Raw genomic sequence first — 17032 nt, forward strand, 5'->3', positions numbered from 1 at the left:
ATGGTTCATATGCGTATGTTGTCTATTTATGTGGAGTTTTATTGCTGGGCTTCGGTTCACGGGTGCTCTATGGTGCAGGTAAGGGCAAGGAGAAAGTCAACCGACCATGAGTATGGAGAGTGTGAAGTGGTGCGTACATGTCTGGTCTGCCTGGCTGCCACGACCAAGGGTATTTTTGGAAGTTGCTTGTAATGAGCCCTATTTTGTCGTATAGTCAACTTTAAGTATGTTTTGAGTTGTAAATATTTATAAACAGTATTTTGGGATCCCAAATGTTAAACATTTTATGATTTTCAGTAAATAGAATTATTTTCAAAGTTTATGATTCTGTTTATGGTTTGATTACACATTTGCCTTAAAACCTCGATTAGCGAGTTAAAAGCACGTTTTAAACTCACTTAGTAACAGCTCTAAGTAAGTAGGGTGTTACATGTCCCCTGCTGCTGCCTCTATTCCTGCCCCTCTTTTTCACTCTTCTTCCCCTCCCATCGTCCCTCCCTCCTCTTCACCCATTGCTATCGCTTCCGCTCCTCTCTCACCTTCTTCTTCTCTGTCCCCTTCTTCTTCTCCTCCTCGTCTTTCATCTTCCTGCCCTTCGTCTCCCCATTCTTCTCATTCTAAACTCCCTTCCCCACCTCCTTTGGCAGATAAGCTACATGACCATATTGATAATTGTTGGAAAAAATTGAGTGAATGAGAAATTGATGCCTAAAATGGTAATGATATTATCTGAATATTGTGTTATTTATTCTTATTGATTTTGGCAAATCACTTTGGTCAAAATTAAGATATCAGAATAGTGTGTAAATAATTCTGATTAACTATCAGAAAATCACTTTGGGTAACAACTGATATTACCAGAATAAGTGTGATTAATTCTGATTGATTATCAGAAAATCACTTTGGGTAACTGCTGATATTACCAGAATAAGAGTAATTAATTCTGATTGATTTTCAAATATTAAGATACCAGATTTGTTGGATATTTGGGCATTAATGCACCTGATTAACACATTTTTCAACTCTCCATAAAGCCTATAAAAGGAGGATTCTTCTCTCATTCTAGGACACAGATACAGAGCATCACACACTTAGTTTTTTTTTTTTTTCTTTTTCTCTTCAGTCTGTGTAGTAATTTCTGGTGATAGAGGGAATGTTTGTTTCGAGTTCACCTAAGTAGACGCAGTGGTGCATTCGTCCTGCTTGATAGCTATTGTATCCTGGGAAGTGGTTGCTCACGAATCCTCTAGCACCGTTCAGGTAGAGGGGGCAAATCTGCTTTAAGGAAAGCGTTTCGCGTGCCTCAGCTTTGGTTTATTATTTATCATGTATTTTTGTATTTATGTTCTTCAATTAAATATATAAATATTTCGTTCTTCTCTACTATATTATATCTAACAATCTTAAAGCTGATTTAGACTCATTCAGAGAAGACGATCAGATTGAAGGGCGGAAACCATTTCTGAATTTTTTGTGTTTAATCGCTGCTGATAATAATTTTATTATCTTTCTATGCTCTCAATTTTCTTTAAGATATATATATATTTATGTATTAATATGAAAGTTTTGATATTTTATATGCTTAATTTTCTTGTCTCATTTATTAACATATATATGTTAGTCATATTTTACATATACACGTGATTCCATTTAATGCATGTTTTTATCAAGTTATCACATAAAATAGTCTACATGTGACTAGTTGGATTATTTCCAGGGAAAATCACGTGTTGCTATTCCAATTTTTATATTGAGCTATTATATTCAATCACACATGGGCATATATCTATTTTTCTTTCTATATCATTTCGGTGGTAGTAATATATATATATATGCATAGTTATATGCACTGATTTTTTTTCGGTACTTTCATATTCTGCTATGTTTCCATATGAAATATATTATTTGTAGTTATATGCATGAAACACATATATATATATATATATATATCAGATATGATTAATGTATATTATAGAATTTTAAATATATCATATATTTATAGTTTTGGCATATTGTCTAATTTAATTATGTATATTCATATTGATGAAATGTTCCACACATTCTTATAATAAATGGGGAAATGAATATGCATATTCACTTACCTTAATTGGTATTGTCATTACAACTATTTATATAAATATATATATGTGTTAGTATATATGATCGTCAGTGTACTGATTCGTGGCAATACTTGGAGTAATCGTATTAGTATTATGATATAATATTATATTTTAACGCCATATATTAGTAGGTAATTATATAATTTTTTGGTTCACATATATTATCTTTCTATCATATATTTGTATACTCATATTTACAATAAAATATGTATATATAAACATGGGAATTAATATATTGCATATACTGTCTGATACAAGTGTATACATGTATTCTCTGAGTATCACATAATATATAAGTTTAATTGTGTATGTATTATCTTTCTAATGTTGCATTATTGCCTAATTATTTACGTATTATGTGACCGTTCAGATATGGCTGAAAATATGGATGTTATTCCTACTGAAAGCACTGGTGGATCTCCCTAAACTCTGGCTTCGACCACAAAGAACCAATCCTCAAGGGACCAGCCTGTGCAAGTTTCGGTTCCAACGGTTCCTGTGAGCCATAATGAGAAACCAGAAAAATTAATTGGTGTGAATTTTAAGACCTGGCAGCAAAAAATGCTATTCTACTTAACAACATTAAATCTTGTGAGATTCTTGAAAGAGGATCCTCCCACTGTTGGAGAGGACGAAGTAGATGTGCAAACTCAACATGCAGTTGAGGCATGGAAGCATGATGAATTCCTTTGTAGGAATTACATTCTGAATGGCTTGTCTGACTCGTTGTATAGTGTGTACAGTGTGAAGAAAACGACTAAGGAATTGTGGGAGTCTTTGGACCACAAGTGAAGATGCTGGAGCCAAGAAATTCTTGGTTGGCCAATTCTTGAACTTCAAGATGGCGGATTCCAAAAATGTGATAAGCCAAGTGCAAGATCTTCAGTTGATTATCCATGGAATACATGCTGAAGGAATGGTCTTGAGTGAGTCTTTCCAAGTAGCTGCTATTATAGAGAAGCTACCCCCTGCATGGCTAGACTTCAAAAATTATTTGAAGCACAAGCGAAAGGAAATGAGTGTTGAAGACCTCATTGGTAGACTTCGCATTGAAGAGGATAACAAAAGTGCTGAGAAGCGATCCTCAAATCCCAATGCTGCCAAGGCTAATATGGTGGAGCATGACAAAGGATCCAAGGAGAAGAAGCCTAAGGCCAAGCCATAGTCCAAACTAGGACCAAAAGGTGGAGTTTCAAAGAAGCCAAAATTCCAAGGGAAGTGCTTTAAGGCAGGCATACACAAGCCTAAGGTTCTTTTGAGTACACTGACAAATGCATTTTTTGAACCTTCTACTTACAAGCAGTCAGCTAAATTTGATCATTGGAATGCTGACATGTTGGCTGAATTTAATGCTCTACAGGATAATCATACATGGCACTTGGTTCCTGCTCCCTCTAATGGAAAAATAGTTGGTTGTAAATGGGTCTATAGGGTTAAACTCACTGATGATGGTAATATAGAGTGGTACAAGGCTCGTTTGGTCACTAAAGGGTGTCACCAAACTGAGGGCGTTGACTATTTTGAGACTTTTAGTCCAGTTGTTAAACGAGCCGCTATCCGCACTGTTCTTACTTTGGCTCTGTCTAAGGGTTGGTCTCTCAAACAACTTGATGTACAAAACGCATTTCTCCATGGTGATTTCTCTGAGACAATATATATGACACAACCTGAGGGCTTCCACGATCCCAAGTTTCCCAATCATGTTTGGTGTCTTGATAAGGCCCTCTATGGACTAAAACAGTCTCCCCAGGCTTGGTACACCAAATTGAGCTCCTTTCTTATTTCTTGGGGATTTGTCAATTCCGTTGCTGATTCTTCTATGTTCATTTATCGTGCCTCTTCTATTTTTATAGTTTTTTGGTCTATGTGGATGATATCATATTGACAGGCAGCAGTCCCTCTACTATATCTTCACTGTTGTCCGCACTCACAGGATTGTTTGCTATTAAGGATTTGGGACAGCTGCACTTCTTCTTGGGTATTCAGGTTCATCACCCTTCTGCAGGCTTACACTTAAGTCAACATAAATACATTCAGGATGTGCTCCATCGTGCTGAAATGCTTGACTCAAAACTATTTTCCACTCCCATGTCCACGGCTTCGGTTCTCTCTGCTCATGATGGCACTCCTCTAATCGATGGAACAACATACTGCAACATCTCTTTCGCAGTAAATCGTGTGTTTAGGCATGTAAATGGGGCGGGTTTGCCCCACCCCGCAAACATTTTGCCCCGGCCCGCCCCGATTAGTTTCTTGGAGCGGGGCGGGTCGCCCCGCTTAATCAGGGTAGGTCTGCCCCGCCCCATTTAACTTTTTTTTTATAAACATTAAATTATAATTTTAGAATTTTCACTAAGCCTAAATATTATTTTTTATTGTAATCTTTATATTTTACACTTGGTATCAACTACATCATCAAATATTATATTTTGTTTTTTTATTTTAAAATTTACAAAATAAATACAAGAATAAGGATGAATTATACAAAACATATTTTTCAATATTTATAATTCTTTCTAGTCTATATAGAATTAAAAATATTCTAAACTACATATAAAATGTCAATTTTACGTACTATGTATATAAGTAGCATGAGAGAATTGTGTTAGAGTATAGAAAAGAAAAATCGAAGCGGGGCGGGCCCCGCCCCGAATTCCGCCCCATTTTAACCGGGGCAAAGATGCCCCGTCGGGTCGGGGCCCCGCCCCGCCCCGCCCCGCCCCGCCCCGCCCCGCCCTGCCTCACTGCCCCATTTTTCCATGCCTACTGTGTGTCAGTTTATGCATTCTCCTACCGACACTCATTGGCAGGCCGTCAAACGCATTCTTCGGTATCTTAAAGGCACGACACATCATGGTCTGAGCTTGCAACCTTGCTCTGATTACAATGTAACTTGTTATACTGATGCTGATTGGGCCTCCAGCCCCAATGATCACCGCAGTATTGGTGCATATTGTGTTTTTCTTGGTCATAATCTTGTTTCGTGGCACTCTTCCAAGCAGAAAGTAGTCTCTCGCTCCAGTACTGAATCCGAGTTCCGTGCTTTGGCAGATGGGGTTGCTGAACTTTCTTGGCTACAATTCTTACTGCGTGATCTTCATATGTAGCAACGCCAACGTCCTCTACTTCTTTGTGATAATATCAGCACTACATATCTCACGGCTAATCCTGTATTACATCCACGCACGAAGCACGTCGATATCGATTTTCACTTCATTCGTGAAAAGGTTGCTTCAAAACAATTGGTGGTTCGATTCACTCCATCTGAAGATCAGTAAGCTGATTGCCTTACCAAGGCTCTTCCTGCGCTCATTTTCTTCTCCTGAGATCCAAACTTACGGTGCTATCTAGCCCCGTGCATTTGAGGGGATGATAAGTAGTATTAGTGTAATTATGTTTATTAATACTTTGTAATTATACTTTAGGCGGTTATACCCTACTGTACAACTATCACCTCCTCCATACTCCTCTACTGAGTATATATCTCCCCTTTTGTAAATTGTATCATTTAAGCTGCATATCAATATAAAAATAATACATCATTTTCTCTCTTCTGTTTTCCCTTTCATGTTTAAACAAAATGAAATAGCTTTTTATTAGGTAGAAAATTATTGCTGAGAATTTTCGGATTGATTTAAGTTTAATAGCTTGCCTAGTTGTTTTCTTATAATTTTATCATCTTGCATACTCAATGATTTAAACTTTTTGATACAATTTTGTTTAGGGTACTAAACAAGTCTCCTTTAAACAGATTTTGCTTTTGACATATTATGAGTGAGAGAATGCAAGTGTAAACATAACTGTTATCCCCAAAAATTGGAGATCGATAACGTGGCAATAGAGGTGACAAGTGGCAGTGCATGGTCCGTAAACGACACATTAATATTCAATAAATATATTGTCTCCTCAGAGTTGTGATAAAAGTGATCTGGCTTAGGAGTGACCCGGTAGACCAATGAAGAGTTTTGACTGGCCAGTCAAGTGTCATGACCGACCAGGAATGACCTTGTCTGACCAGTCATATGATTGTCTGCCCAGGCATGACCTTGTCTGCCCAGTCATGACCATGTCCGACCAATCATGACCTGTCTGCCCAGTCAAGTGCATGTCTGCCCAGTCAAGTGCATGTGTCTGCCCAGTCAAGTGCATGTCTGCCCAGTCAAGTGCATGTCTGCCCAGCCAAGTGCATGTCTGCCCAGTTAAGTGTGTGTCTGCCCAGAGAAGGTTTGGCCGACCAGACTGAATGTGATATGGATCGACTAGATAGAGCAGGACTACGTCAAGATTCCCAGAAACAGCTTCAACAAGAATCGGTCTTGGCATACGCGGGAATCTCTCAATTTATCCCACAAATTTAGTGTATTGTTATATTTTGAATATTATTGTAATTTTAATATAATAAGAATAGCAAGATATCTCGACTATGGGGGGATATCATCTGTAAGATCCTGAGCCTATAAATACAAGGCTTATGGCATCATAAAGGGAAATTTTGGATTTTTGAACTTTCGATTGAATTCTTATTTTCTAGAGAGAGAGAGAGTACTTGTATTTGAGAGAATTCTTGTATTCTTGTAATCTACACTGAAGAAACTCAGTTGACTCAGGTTCATCTGATCTTGAGTGTAGATCTATAATCACAACTCTAAGTGGATTAGGCTATTACCATCATATTGGGGCTGAACCACTATAAAATCGTATGTGTCGTTTATTTTCTCTTGAAGGATTTATCGCTTTTTACGTTCACACATCATTGGCCAAAAACGCGGTCAACATTTTAGTGCTTTCATTGAGAGCCTGAAGAGAAATACAGGCAGTCCCTGAAGTATCATGGCACCTAAGAACACCAATGCGGCCTCCAAGAAGACAGGTTCCTCTAAAGAGCCTGCCAGATCAGAAGGTCCCGACCCTCAAGACCAGGAGACTGAGCCTAGAGTCATGCTTGAGGACATGACTCCAGAAGTTAAAGAACTCCAGGAAGCCATGGGGTCCTTCCAGGAGGAGATGGCACAATTCCACGCCAAACAGGAGACGTTCACTGAAGAGATGGACATGCAGAAAGCCGCGTTAGAGCAGCAAAGGCGCGATATGGAGGCCAGGAGTGAAGAGCTCAGACAACAGCAGGAGGAGGTCAACCGGAGACATCGTGAAGCAGCACTTGCTCTAGAAGTGGCTACCCAATTGGCCTAAGCCAATGCTAAAGCCGCAACACAAGCAGCACCCAGGGAGCAAGAAATAATAACACTGGTCGGAGGACCACTGACAGAGCCGATTCTCGAGGACCAGGCAGAAGCAGGAGTAACCCCCTGGTCGAGAAGATGATGGGGATCGATCCAAAACTGCCTTGACGCAAAGGGAGCACTTTAGAACCCCCTCCAGAAGCCACCGATCAGAGACTTCTAGATCAGGGAGTCACTGGTCGGGCAGTAAAAAGACTCCACCCAGGCAGAATCAGACCAAGACTCCTCGAGAGAAGAGGACTTCACAATTCAAAGATGGGCATGGTCGTGATAAGGCTGATAGTCATCACATCGAACAGTCAAAGGAAAAGGAGGGCAATGACCAACAAGAAGGAAAAGACTGCCCGGGGCATACTGAAAGGCCTCCACTGCACCCCGGCCAGCAGTGTAGTGGGAGAGCTCAAGTCTCGCGTAGTAATCCCTCTGAAAAATCGAAAAGTACGGTGTTTGATCGGGCAGGAGAGCATGCTTCCCGAAAGGATATGAGGGACGTTATCACCAACAAGAGGAGGACCGTCCCGGTCAAAGGGCAAAATCAGGACCGCCTTGCCGGTCAAGTAGAAATACTTGACGATGGTGCGCCAGATGGTAATGCCCGACCAGGCGGTCAAGACCTTGGAACCTCATTAGTTGCACCAGCCATCCAAGCCCAACTTGACATGCTAACAGCTGTAGTGCAAGGTTTGTCAAAATGACCTTCCGAGATAGACGCGATAGACCACCGGAGTGGCATCCCATTTTGTGCCCGGATTAGAGCAGCCCAGCCTCCGGCAAAATATAAAGCACCGGTTCTGCCAGTATATACAGAAAAGGCAGATCCCATCAGACATATTGGGAAGTTCGAGGACCAGATGGAATTGCTCGGAGTAAGTGACGATTATCGGTGTAGAGTTTTCCCGACTACATTGTCGGATACTGCCCAGGAATGGTATTGGAAGTTTAAGCCAAACTCCATTACCTCTTGGGAAGCATTCAGGAAGGAGTTTTGTAGACAATTAAACACTGCCTGGACTCCACCAGTTTATGCCAACCACTTGGCAGATATCAAACAAGGAAAAGATGAGTCTCTAAAGAACTATATACAGAGATTCATGAGAGGAGCCAATAGAGCAACTGCTGTAAGAGACGAGGGGAAGATGGTTGCCATATCTGCTGGGATAACTTATCGGAGCCCTTTGTGGGACATTATACATAGAAATCCAATTTCAACACTTCAGCAATTTCTTGACCGGGCGGACAAGTATATGAAATTGGATGATGCAATAGAGAAAGAGGAGAATGGCATAAACAATCCGGGCGGATCAAGTGGCTCTAGTGGAAGGAAACGTGGAAATAACGGGTCTGACCACCATGAGGAAAAGAAAGCAAAGTTGAATTCAAATGAAAAGCCAACCAAGTATGAGCCTCAATTCACTAACTACACCACTCTCTCGACCAGTCGAGCAGAAATATATCTTGCTAGTCATGAAGAGGTTCCCTACAAGAAGCCTCCCCCCATCAGGAAAGAGATGAGGAAGAGAGACATGAATAAGTTTTGTCGTTTCCATGGAGATTATGGTCACGACACGAATGAATGCAATCACCTCAAGGATGAGATAGAATTTCTTCTTCGGTCGGGCAAGTTGAGGAAGTATCGGGCAGAGGCACCCCAAGGAGAAGGAGGTAGTAGCAATCCTGGTTTCAAGCAACAAAGATCTCCACCCTTGCAGCCCGGACCTGTGGACTTTACCTTAGACACTATATGTGGAGGTCCACACTTGGCTGAGGAAAGCAACGAATCAAAGGAGAAGTATGCTGAGCGGGAGTGCTAGGATCAGAAACCACTGGAGTGGCGAGCATCAGAGGATATATTATTTTTAAATACCGCTTTCAGAGTGGTAGCTTGATTTCAAGTTGTTTGACTTGTTATTTAAGTTTGGTTTATATGCTGGTTATTTGCTAACCACTCATTTTATTTTTGAACAATTTTGGTTGTTTAAGACTCGTTATTAGACATGTTTTGTCCATTTTAATTTACGAGTAATAAAAGAGACTACGCGCAGCATGGTCGATTCTTTCTACAAATATGCATGTGTGTTAGTTATCCGAGCAGTGTTCAACTGGTCGGTAAAATCGGACAGTGTTCAACTGGTCGATACGTTCAAGCAGTGTTCAACTGCTCGAATATTTTCAATATATTCTATGTGTTTCACGAGCAATTAACTGCTCGAACAGATTCGGTCAAGTAGCAAGTGACTAAGGATCTTTCAACCCTCGATCACCTGGGGGGCACATGGGGTATACTGGTATATAATATAACACAGGCAATAAGAGCACGAGTTAATATATCTATTTTTAGGCTGACTTGTAAATTTTCGAAGTCCAAAAAGGCCATTAAGCTAACTTGTTTGACAAAGCTTAAGTAACTTGGAATTTTTTTAAATTTCAAGTTAGGAGCAGATATTCGTGTGACAATAAACATTATGCTCATAAAATGGTAGAGCAATAAGAGTGTGAGAAAGTATACTTAGTATGGACTTATGAAATGTCTGGAATTTATAAGTTAGAAAACTAAGTACTCATGCGAAAATATAAGGCATACATCAGAGTGACTTTACTATTCACAAAAAACTTATAACTTTTCAAGTCTAAAAAGACTTAGAATGTTTTAAGTTAACAAAGAAAAGTAAAGTATAAATTTCAACAGCTCGGTTATACAAGAAAAATATCAAAGCTGCTAAGCAACAATTGTCTTCACAACAAAAAAGAGTAAACTACTAGCCAGGTACAAGTTTAGCTGATCAGGTGCAAAGTTTTCCTGCTCGGGAGAGCAGATACAACTTCCCTGGTCGGCTAAGCATGTATCACTGGTCGAGTAGGAAACTCTATTGTTGGGCATAAATAACATCGACGAGTCCCTGGAGTGAATCAAACAAACATAAATCGATACATGTAAAGGAAAAATATTTGTTACTACTCAGAAATTATTTTATTGGGGAGTAAAAATATTTTTTATCCCTTAGAAAAAACATGTATGAAGGAAAAAATAAAAGGCAAGAATTTGGTGCCTAGTGTGAGTGGTGTCCGAGGAACTAGGCCCAGGATTTTGGTGCCTAAGGCGCGGCATCCGAGCAGCTGCCCTTGGTGTCCGAGCATGATGGTGCTGTGTCCGATCGGATGGGCAGCATGTCCGAACAGCCTGAAGGATGCTGGCAGCGTGTCCAAGTGAGGGTGCGTATGTCCAAGGAGCAGCAGTTCGTGCGATGCTGGTTGAGAGATGGTGCGTACGTCCGAGGAGTTGCGTGGGTGTCCGAGGGTGCATGTCCGAGCGGCTGGCTGGGGCATCCGAGGAGCAGCTGCATGGTGTCCGACCGGCTAGATGCGTCCGAGCAGCTGCATGGTGTACGACCAGTTAGATGCGTCCGAGCGGCTGGGTGATGGTCCGAACTGAGTGGTTTGCATGAAGTGTCCGAGCAGCTTAGGGGCATACCCAAATGTCCAAGCGGTTAGATGAAAATGACCAATTAACTATAAGGTCCAAAAGGACAATAAGTCTCAAGGACATGGGGCACAAACACCATTTCTCATCCAAAACACATACTGCAACAAGATCAAAAAATAGAATTTGAAGAAATCAAAAGGCAAGTTTAGTCATGGGTTTATGTGAAAGTTATCGACCAGATAGGAGCTTTTGAATGACCTCAAGAAAATTTTGCTAGAAGAAAAATTTATCATATGAGAAAATCGTATAATAAACTTGGGGGGCAAATGTTATCCCCAAAAATTGGAGATCGATGACGTGGCAATAGAGGTGACAAGTGGCAGTGCATGTTCCGTAAACGACACATTAATAGTCAATAAATATATTGGCTCCTCAGAGTTGTGATAAAAGTGATCTGGCTTAGGAGTGACCCGGTAGACCAATGAAGAGTTTTGACTGGCCAGTCAAGTGTCATGACCGACCAGGCATGACCTTGTCCGACTAGTCATATGATTGTTTGCCTAGGCATGACCTTGTCTGCCCAGGCATGACCTTGTCTGCCCAGTCATGACCATGTCCGACCGGTCATGACCATGTCCGACCAGTCATGACCTGTCTGCCCAGTCAAGTGCATGTCTGCCCAGTTAAGTGCGTGTCTGCCCAGTGAAGGTTTGGCCGACCAGACTGAATGTGATATGGATCGACTAGACAGAGCAGGACTATGTCAAGATTCCCAGAAACGGCTTCAACAAGAATCGGTCTTGGCATACGCGGGAATCTCTCAATTTATCCCACAAATTTAGTGTATTGTTATATTTTGAATATTATTGTAATTTTAATATAATAAGAAAAGCAAGATATCCCGACTATGGGGGAATATCATCTGTAAGATCCCGAGCCTATAAATACAAGGCTTATGGCATCATAAAGGGGACTTTTGGATTTTTGAACTTTCGATTGAATTCTTATTTTCTAGAGAGAGAGAGTACTTGTATTTGAGAGAATTCTTGTATTCTTGTAATTAACACTGAAGAAACTCAGTTGACTCAGGTTCATCTGATCTTGAGTGTAGATCTATAATCACAACTCTAAATGGATTAGGCTATTACCATCATATTGGGGCTGAACCATTAAAAAATCGTCTGTGTCGTTTATTTTCTCTTGAAGGTTTTATCGTTTTTGACGTTCACACGTCGTTGGCCAAAAACGCGGTCAACAATAACAAATCTGGATTTGAAAGTGGGAAAGTTGGCAAACCACAGCTATATATGTTTCTTCTTGTCCAATACTTGATCTCAGGGAAATGTTTTGACTAGTAAACAGAAATTACACATTTGATTAATACTTGTTCTGCTTTCAGTCGAATTCAGCTATATATGTATGTAATTCCATTTTTCTTGCTGCCATCTTCTTCTAATCAATGTTTCTGTCTGTGCCAACTTCAAAACTCAATGGCCTTTATTCAGACAAGTAGTATAAATAGTCTTATAAATAACTAAATTAGTTCGCAAATTTTAATTCTCAATCAAAATCCCAAATCATACATCTCTTGAGTTAATAAGCCTCAAAAAAGAAAATATGTATTAAGGGTTTATTTCTCTTAGGAGCTAGCAGCTTCTTCTACCAATAATAAAGAGACAGCTTTGTCAAAGAGTAGAACCAAAATTTGTTCTCTGCTTAATCCAAATCAGCTGGTGAAATAATAACTTCTAACTGTGCTGTTGTGTCACTATAAATCTATTAACGCTTCTTTTATTGAAGGCAAGAAGAGGCTGCTGTTACACTTCGTTATATTCTGTTATGTGCCAAAACTCAGTTTTTGAAAAATGTGTCATAACAGTCTTGAGGTGCTCTTTGATCTGTTTGGTCTGACAACTCAAAACTAAAATTAATGACTATTTTGAAGTGCCAAATTAACAATTTCGCAGTACTATTTTGCAAACCAATATAGAACAAGAAGAAGGACAAGGATTCTAGATCTTAATATAAAGAAACTAAAACATAAATAACACAATTCATTGAAGAAAATATTTAGTGGTTTCATTTGTATCATTCTCAGGGACATTTTCATTTCAATCCCTAAGGAAAAATATTTACATGGTGATGGTATTGGCATTGTTTGCCATACAAAATTGTAACAATCACTTTTGTCAGTAGTTAGCATCTATCTACACTCAGCATCAGAAATTGAAGCTAGAAATAAGATTGTTGAAAGCATCTTCACTGCAGGGAATTGTTAGAGCACCCATTGGATGATCAAATCCGAATTCTTCTTCAGCTTGACCCAACAATTCTTGGAATGAAGGATGGTTCAAGTATGAGACAGGGATCACAAATCTTGTCATTTTGTTCTTCCCAACATAAACTGCGAAATAGCCTTTTGGGACATCTTTTGCACTAGAAAAAGGCCTCTGAATAAGTTGCTTAGCATGAACTATGCCAGGAAAACGAAAACCCATGATTGTTGAAGTCTCTAAACGAAGAAGAAAGATGAAAATGTAAGCAAAGAGAGAGATCTCAAAGTTCCGCAAAAGAAAGCTCTAGTACTTGAGAATGTGAGGAGTTGAGGTGCTAAAGAACTCAATCTTATGAGTATATATAATCAATACCCTTGATGAGAAATGTAGAAAAGATAACTCTGTTGTGTGGAAATGAATGGTGCTGATTAAGGAGATGGGGTCTAGTGAGTGGCATAATCTTTGAGCAATCACATGGTTGTGTCTTCCAGCTCATTATTATTGATTCAAAGTTGAAAGTCGACTTATTTGAAAGCCACAAGAGAAAAACATTGTTAGATCAGATATGTTCCAAAATGGTTTCTCTTTGCTGCATATCATATGTTTCAAGTGGGGTTTTCTTGTAGGTTGTTCCCCTGGTTTGATGTCTATGCATGTCACAGTCAAAACCACCAAGTGTCCATGTATGAGTCAGAGGACAAAGCCATGTGAAGATTGAAATACTTATGTTTCTTTTCTAATCCCAACCAAATTAATTGCTTGAGAACCATTCATCTATATATACAGGCACATTACCACAAAGCTCAATCATCAAGTTCTCAAGAAGCCTGCCAGGAGTCACTTTCCAATGTTAAAGGAGCAACTTTGAAGACTACAAACATTCCATAAGGGATAAGGCTACTTTGCAATCTATGGTGGTGAATATCAAAAGAAGCCTTACGTATTGTTTTTGTTTCAAGAACTACTAACTATGGAAGAAGACTCAGTTCTCAGAATTGTAAATATTTAGCACTTGCAAGTTCTCAGAATTCTGTTATACTAGTTCGAACTATATGTATGTACTTAGCACTTGTAAGGGTGATTAGGAGAGTGTTCTTTTGAGGGGCAGTGAGGTTTTTGACTGTAAAATAAAAGTACTACTTTTGATCAAGTCGAATAAGAAGAATAAGCTGAGTTTTTTCCCTTTTGACTCAGAGGAAAAGAACAATGAAGCTGGAGAAAATGAGAGAAAGAAATGAGGAAAAATGCTTCGTTGATCTGGATTGTCTCAATACAATCCTGTTATTTATACAAGCTAGAAACAGAACAGTTACAAGGAGTAACAAACAGTAACAAACTAAGCTAACTTGTATAACTTGAATCTAACCACCAAAGCTTGGATATGACTGTTAACTCTATGAAATAGTAACAAACAGTAACAAACGAAGTTAACTTGTATAATGGAAAATTTGAGGAAAAATATGAAGTTTGATATTCGCCTTCAAGTCTCATTTTAACACAATTTGTCTCATTTTGTTTTCGCGCAAGTCTGGAACATCAACAATGATTTTGATCACGATCCTATCTTTTTTACTTAAATTTTGCTAGTCCCTAAAAACAACAACCACAACTGACTTAAGGTGTTTGGTACAACCATAACAACTAAGGGCCAGTTTGGTACAATTTTGTAAACAGTCAAAAAATAATTTATTGAAAAATTTATGTAAAAGCTACAGCTAAAAGCTAAACTTGGCACAACCCATATTTTAGTTTTTTTTCTTCTTAAAATTGCTTTTTGAAAAAACTTTATAATGAATGAGTTTTTTTTATCTAAATATATTTAATTATTTATTATATATTAATTAAAATTAAAATATTTAAAATAAAGTAATATGATAATAACATAAACAATATTTCAATCTTAAATATTTTTATTTTTTTGTAAAAATATTTTATAATTTTATATTTGTTATATATTTTTAAATATTTTTTATTTTAGTAATTTTATATTAACAAACCACATTAATATAGAGATTTTTTTTATAAATGTCTGATATAGATTTTATTATACACTATAATATTATTTTTGTATTTCATAGTATTTTTAATTTATAATTTATCAAACACATTAATTTCATGCTTTAGAAAAAAAATAATTAAAAACATAAAAAGTGAGAGCTTTGCATGACTTAAATTTTATATATTTGTGATTATATCATGACGAGATTATTATACTATGATCATTATAATTAGAATTTTAGCTACACCGACTAGTTATAATATATATATATACTATTATATGTATATTTTATATAACTGGATACAGAATTGGGGAGAGGAAAGAGGACATCAAGTCCTTTTTACGCAACATTGAGCCGCTGATCTTATTATAGAACAAGAAAATGGAGAGAATTCTATACCAAAGTCTTCTAAGAAAAAATACTTCAACCAAATAATCCATTCAAATAAAAGAAATGCAACAATATTCATTTGTATCATTCTTGGAAACATTTTCCTTTTAGGACAAATATTTACATTGTACTGGCATTGTTGCCATCCAATTTGTCTATACTCATAATTTGACATTCAACTGAGAAATAAGATGGATAAGTTTGTCTTCTTTGCATAGGAAAGAAAGAGACTTAAGAGAAATTCTAAGGAACCCAATTGCGTTTCTGTAAAATCAATGTCCTTGCTAGGAAATGATTTGGTATATAGATAATATATATATACATATATATATATGTATATATTCCTTTATCCAAATGAGTAGTGAAGACTAAAGAGCCAAGTAGTTGGATGGGCTATAGTAAGAAGCATAGACCTTGAGCAATCACTTGGTATTTTCTTTCCGCTAATCTATACTTACTCAAAGTTGAGATCTGTATTTTTTAAAATTAACAAATAAAGGTGAAAAAAGAAGGATGATGAGCTAGTTCATCATATATGTTTCACAATGGTTTTTCTTTGTATAGCACAAGTGGGCTCTATGGTTGTTTCTTCTCTTGGTAATGGTTAGACGGATCACATGTATAAATGTCTCATCTACAGCTAAACTTTCACATACGACTTGGAAGACAAAGCCATGTGAACTTCAAATGCTTATGTCTCTTGCAAATTTGTCAAACCTTCACAAATGTCTTCAGCACCACTTATTTTGAAGCTTTAGATATGTATGCATTCCAAAAATTGATTCATCTATATATAGAGGTACATAACCACACAAACTGAATCACCACCAAGTCCTCACATTCTCTACTACAAAATATTCTTGTGAACTCTAACACTTCTTCTAAAGAAAAACACAAAGGAAGATCAACATGGCAATTGGATTGCCTGGTTTTGTTCAGGGCAAGAAGACTCTCCGAAGATCACTTTCAGGCAATAGGGAACCAACTTTGAAGTCTTCAACCATTCCGAAAGGATACTTTGCTGTCTATGTTGGAGAAGATCAGAAGAAGCGCTATGTAGTACCTCTTTCGTACCTAAATGAGCCTGCTTTTCAAGACTTGCTGAGCATGGCAGAAGAAGAATTCGGATATGAGCATCCGATGGGTGGACTCACAATTCCATGCAGAGAAGACATCTTCATTGATATCACCTCACAGTTGAATTGACTGTAATTTGTAGCACTGACATAGATTCACAGATTCTCAATTTTGTAGATCATATACTTTTACCTTTTTTCTTTGAAAAAAGATAATTTTTTTAACTAGTTAACAGACTAGTGATTAGAAATTACTCATTTGATTAACATTTGTTCCCTTTTCTGTTGAATTTCATTTTTCTAATCAATGTCTCCGTCCTTGCCAACTTCAAAGCGCACTGGCCTTCATTTGAGAATAATTTAGAATCAACTACAACAATTAATATTAATAAATTTATAACTGAGATCAATAATTGCTGCCTAAATAAGGCACTGATTTTAATGGATGCTTCTACCTTCTTTGATACTAATCAACTTAGCTTTCATTTCTCTGATAATTACTTGATAAA

The 17032-nt window shown here is 37.9% G+C and overlaps 2 protein-coding genes across 2 annotated transcripts; one reads left to right on the plus strand and one right to left on the minus strand.

Moving 5' to 3' along the window:
- Positions 1-12838: 12838 nt before the first annotated feature.
- On the minus strand, positions 12839-13401 carry LOC133789056 (auxin-induced protein 15A-like). The gene has a single exon (XM_062226768.1). It carries the CDS (start codon positions 13277-13279, stop codon positions 13001-13003), a length of 279 nt encoding a protein of 92 aa, XP_062082752.1. The 5' UTR covers positions 13280-13401; the 3' UTR covers positions 12839-13000.
- Positions 13402-16022: 2621 nt separating this feature from the next.
- LOC133789054 (auxin-responsive protein SAUR21-like) lies at positions 16023-16719 on the plus strand. Its single transcript, XM_062226766.1, has one exon. The coding sequence runs from the start codon at positions 16357-16359 to the stop codon at positions 16651-16653; it is 297 nt and encodes a 98-aa protein (XP_062082750.1). The 5' UTR covers positions 16023-16356; the 3' UTR covers positions 16654-16719.
- Positions 16720-17032: the final 313 nt, after the last annotated feature.

Source organism: Humulus lupulus, chromosome 7, assembly GCF_963169125.1.
Source record: "Humulus lupulus chromosome 7, drHumLupu1.1, whole genome shotgun sequence".
Classification (NCBI taxonomy): Eukaryota; Viridiplantae; Streptophyta; class Magnoliopsida; order Rosales; family Cannabaceae; genus Humulus; species Humulus lupulus.

Excerpts from the sequence above, each read along its gene's own strand:
- LOC133789054 (XM_062226766.1), top strand. The coding sequence starts at position 16,357 with ATGGCAATTGGATTGCCTGGTTTTGTTCAGGGCAAGAAGACTCTCCGA.
- LOC133789056 (XM_062226768.1), bottom strand. The coding sequence starts at position 13,279 with ATGGGTTTTCGTTTTCCTGGCATAGTTCATGCTAAGCAACTTATTCAG.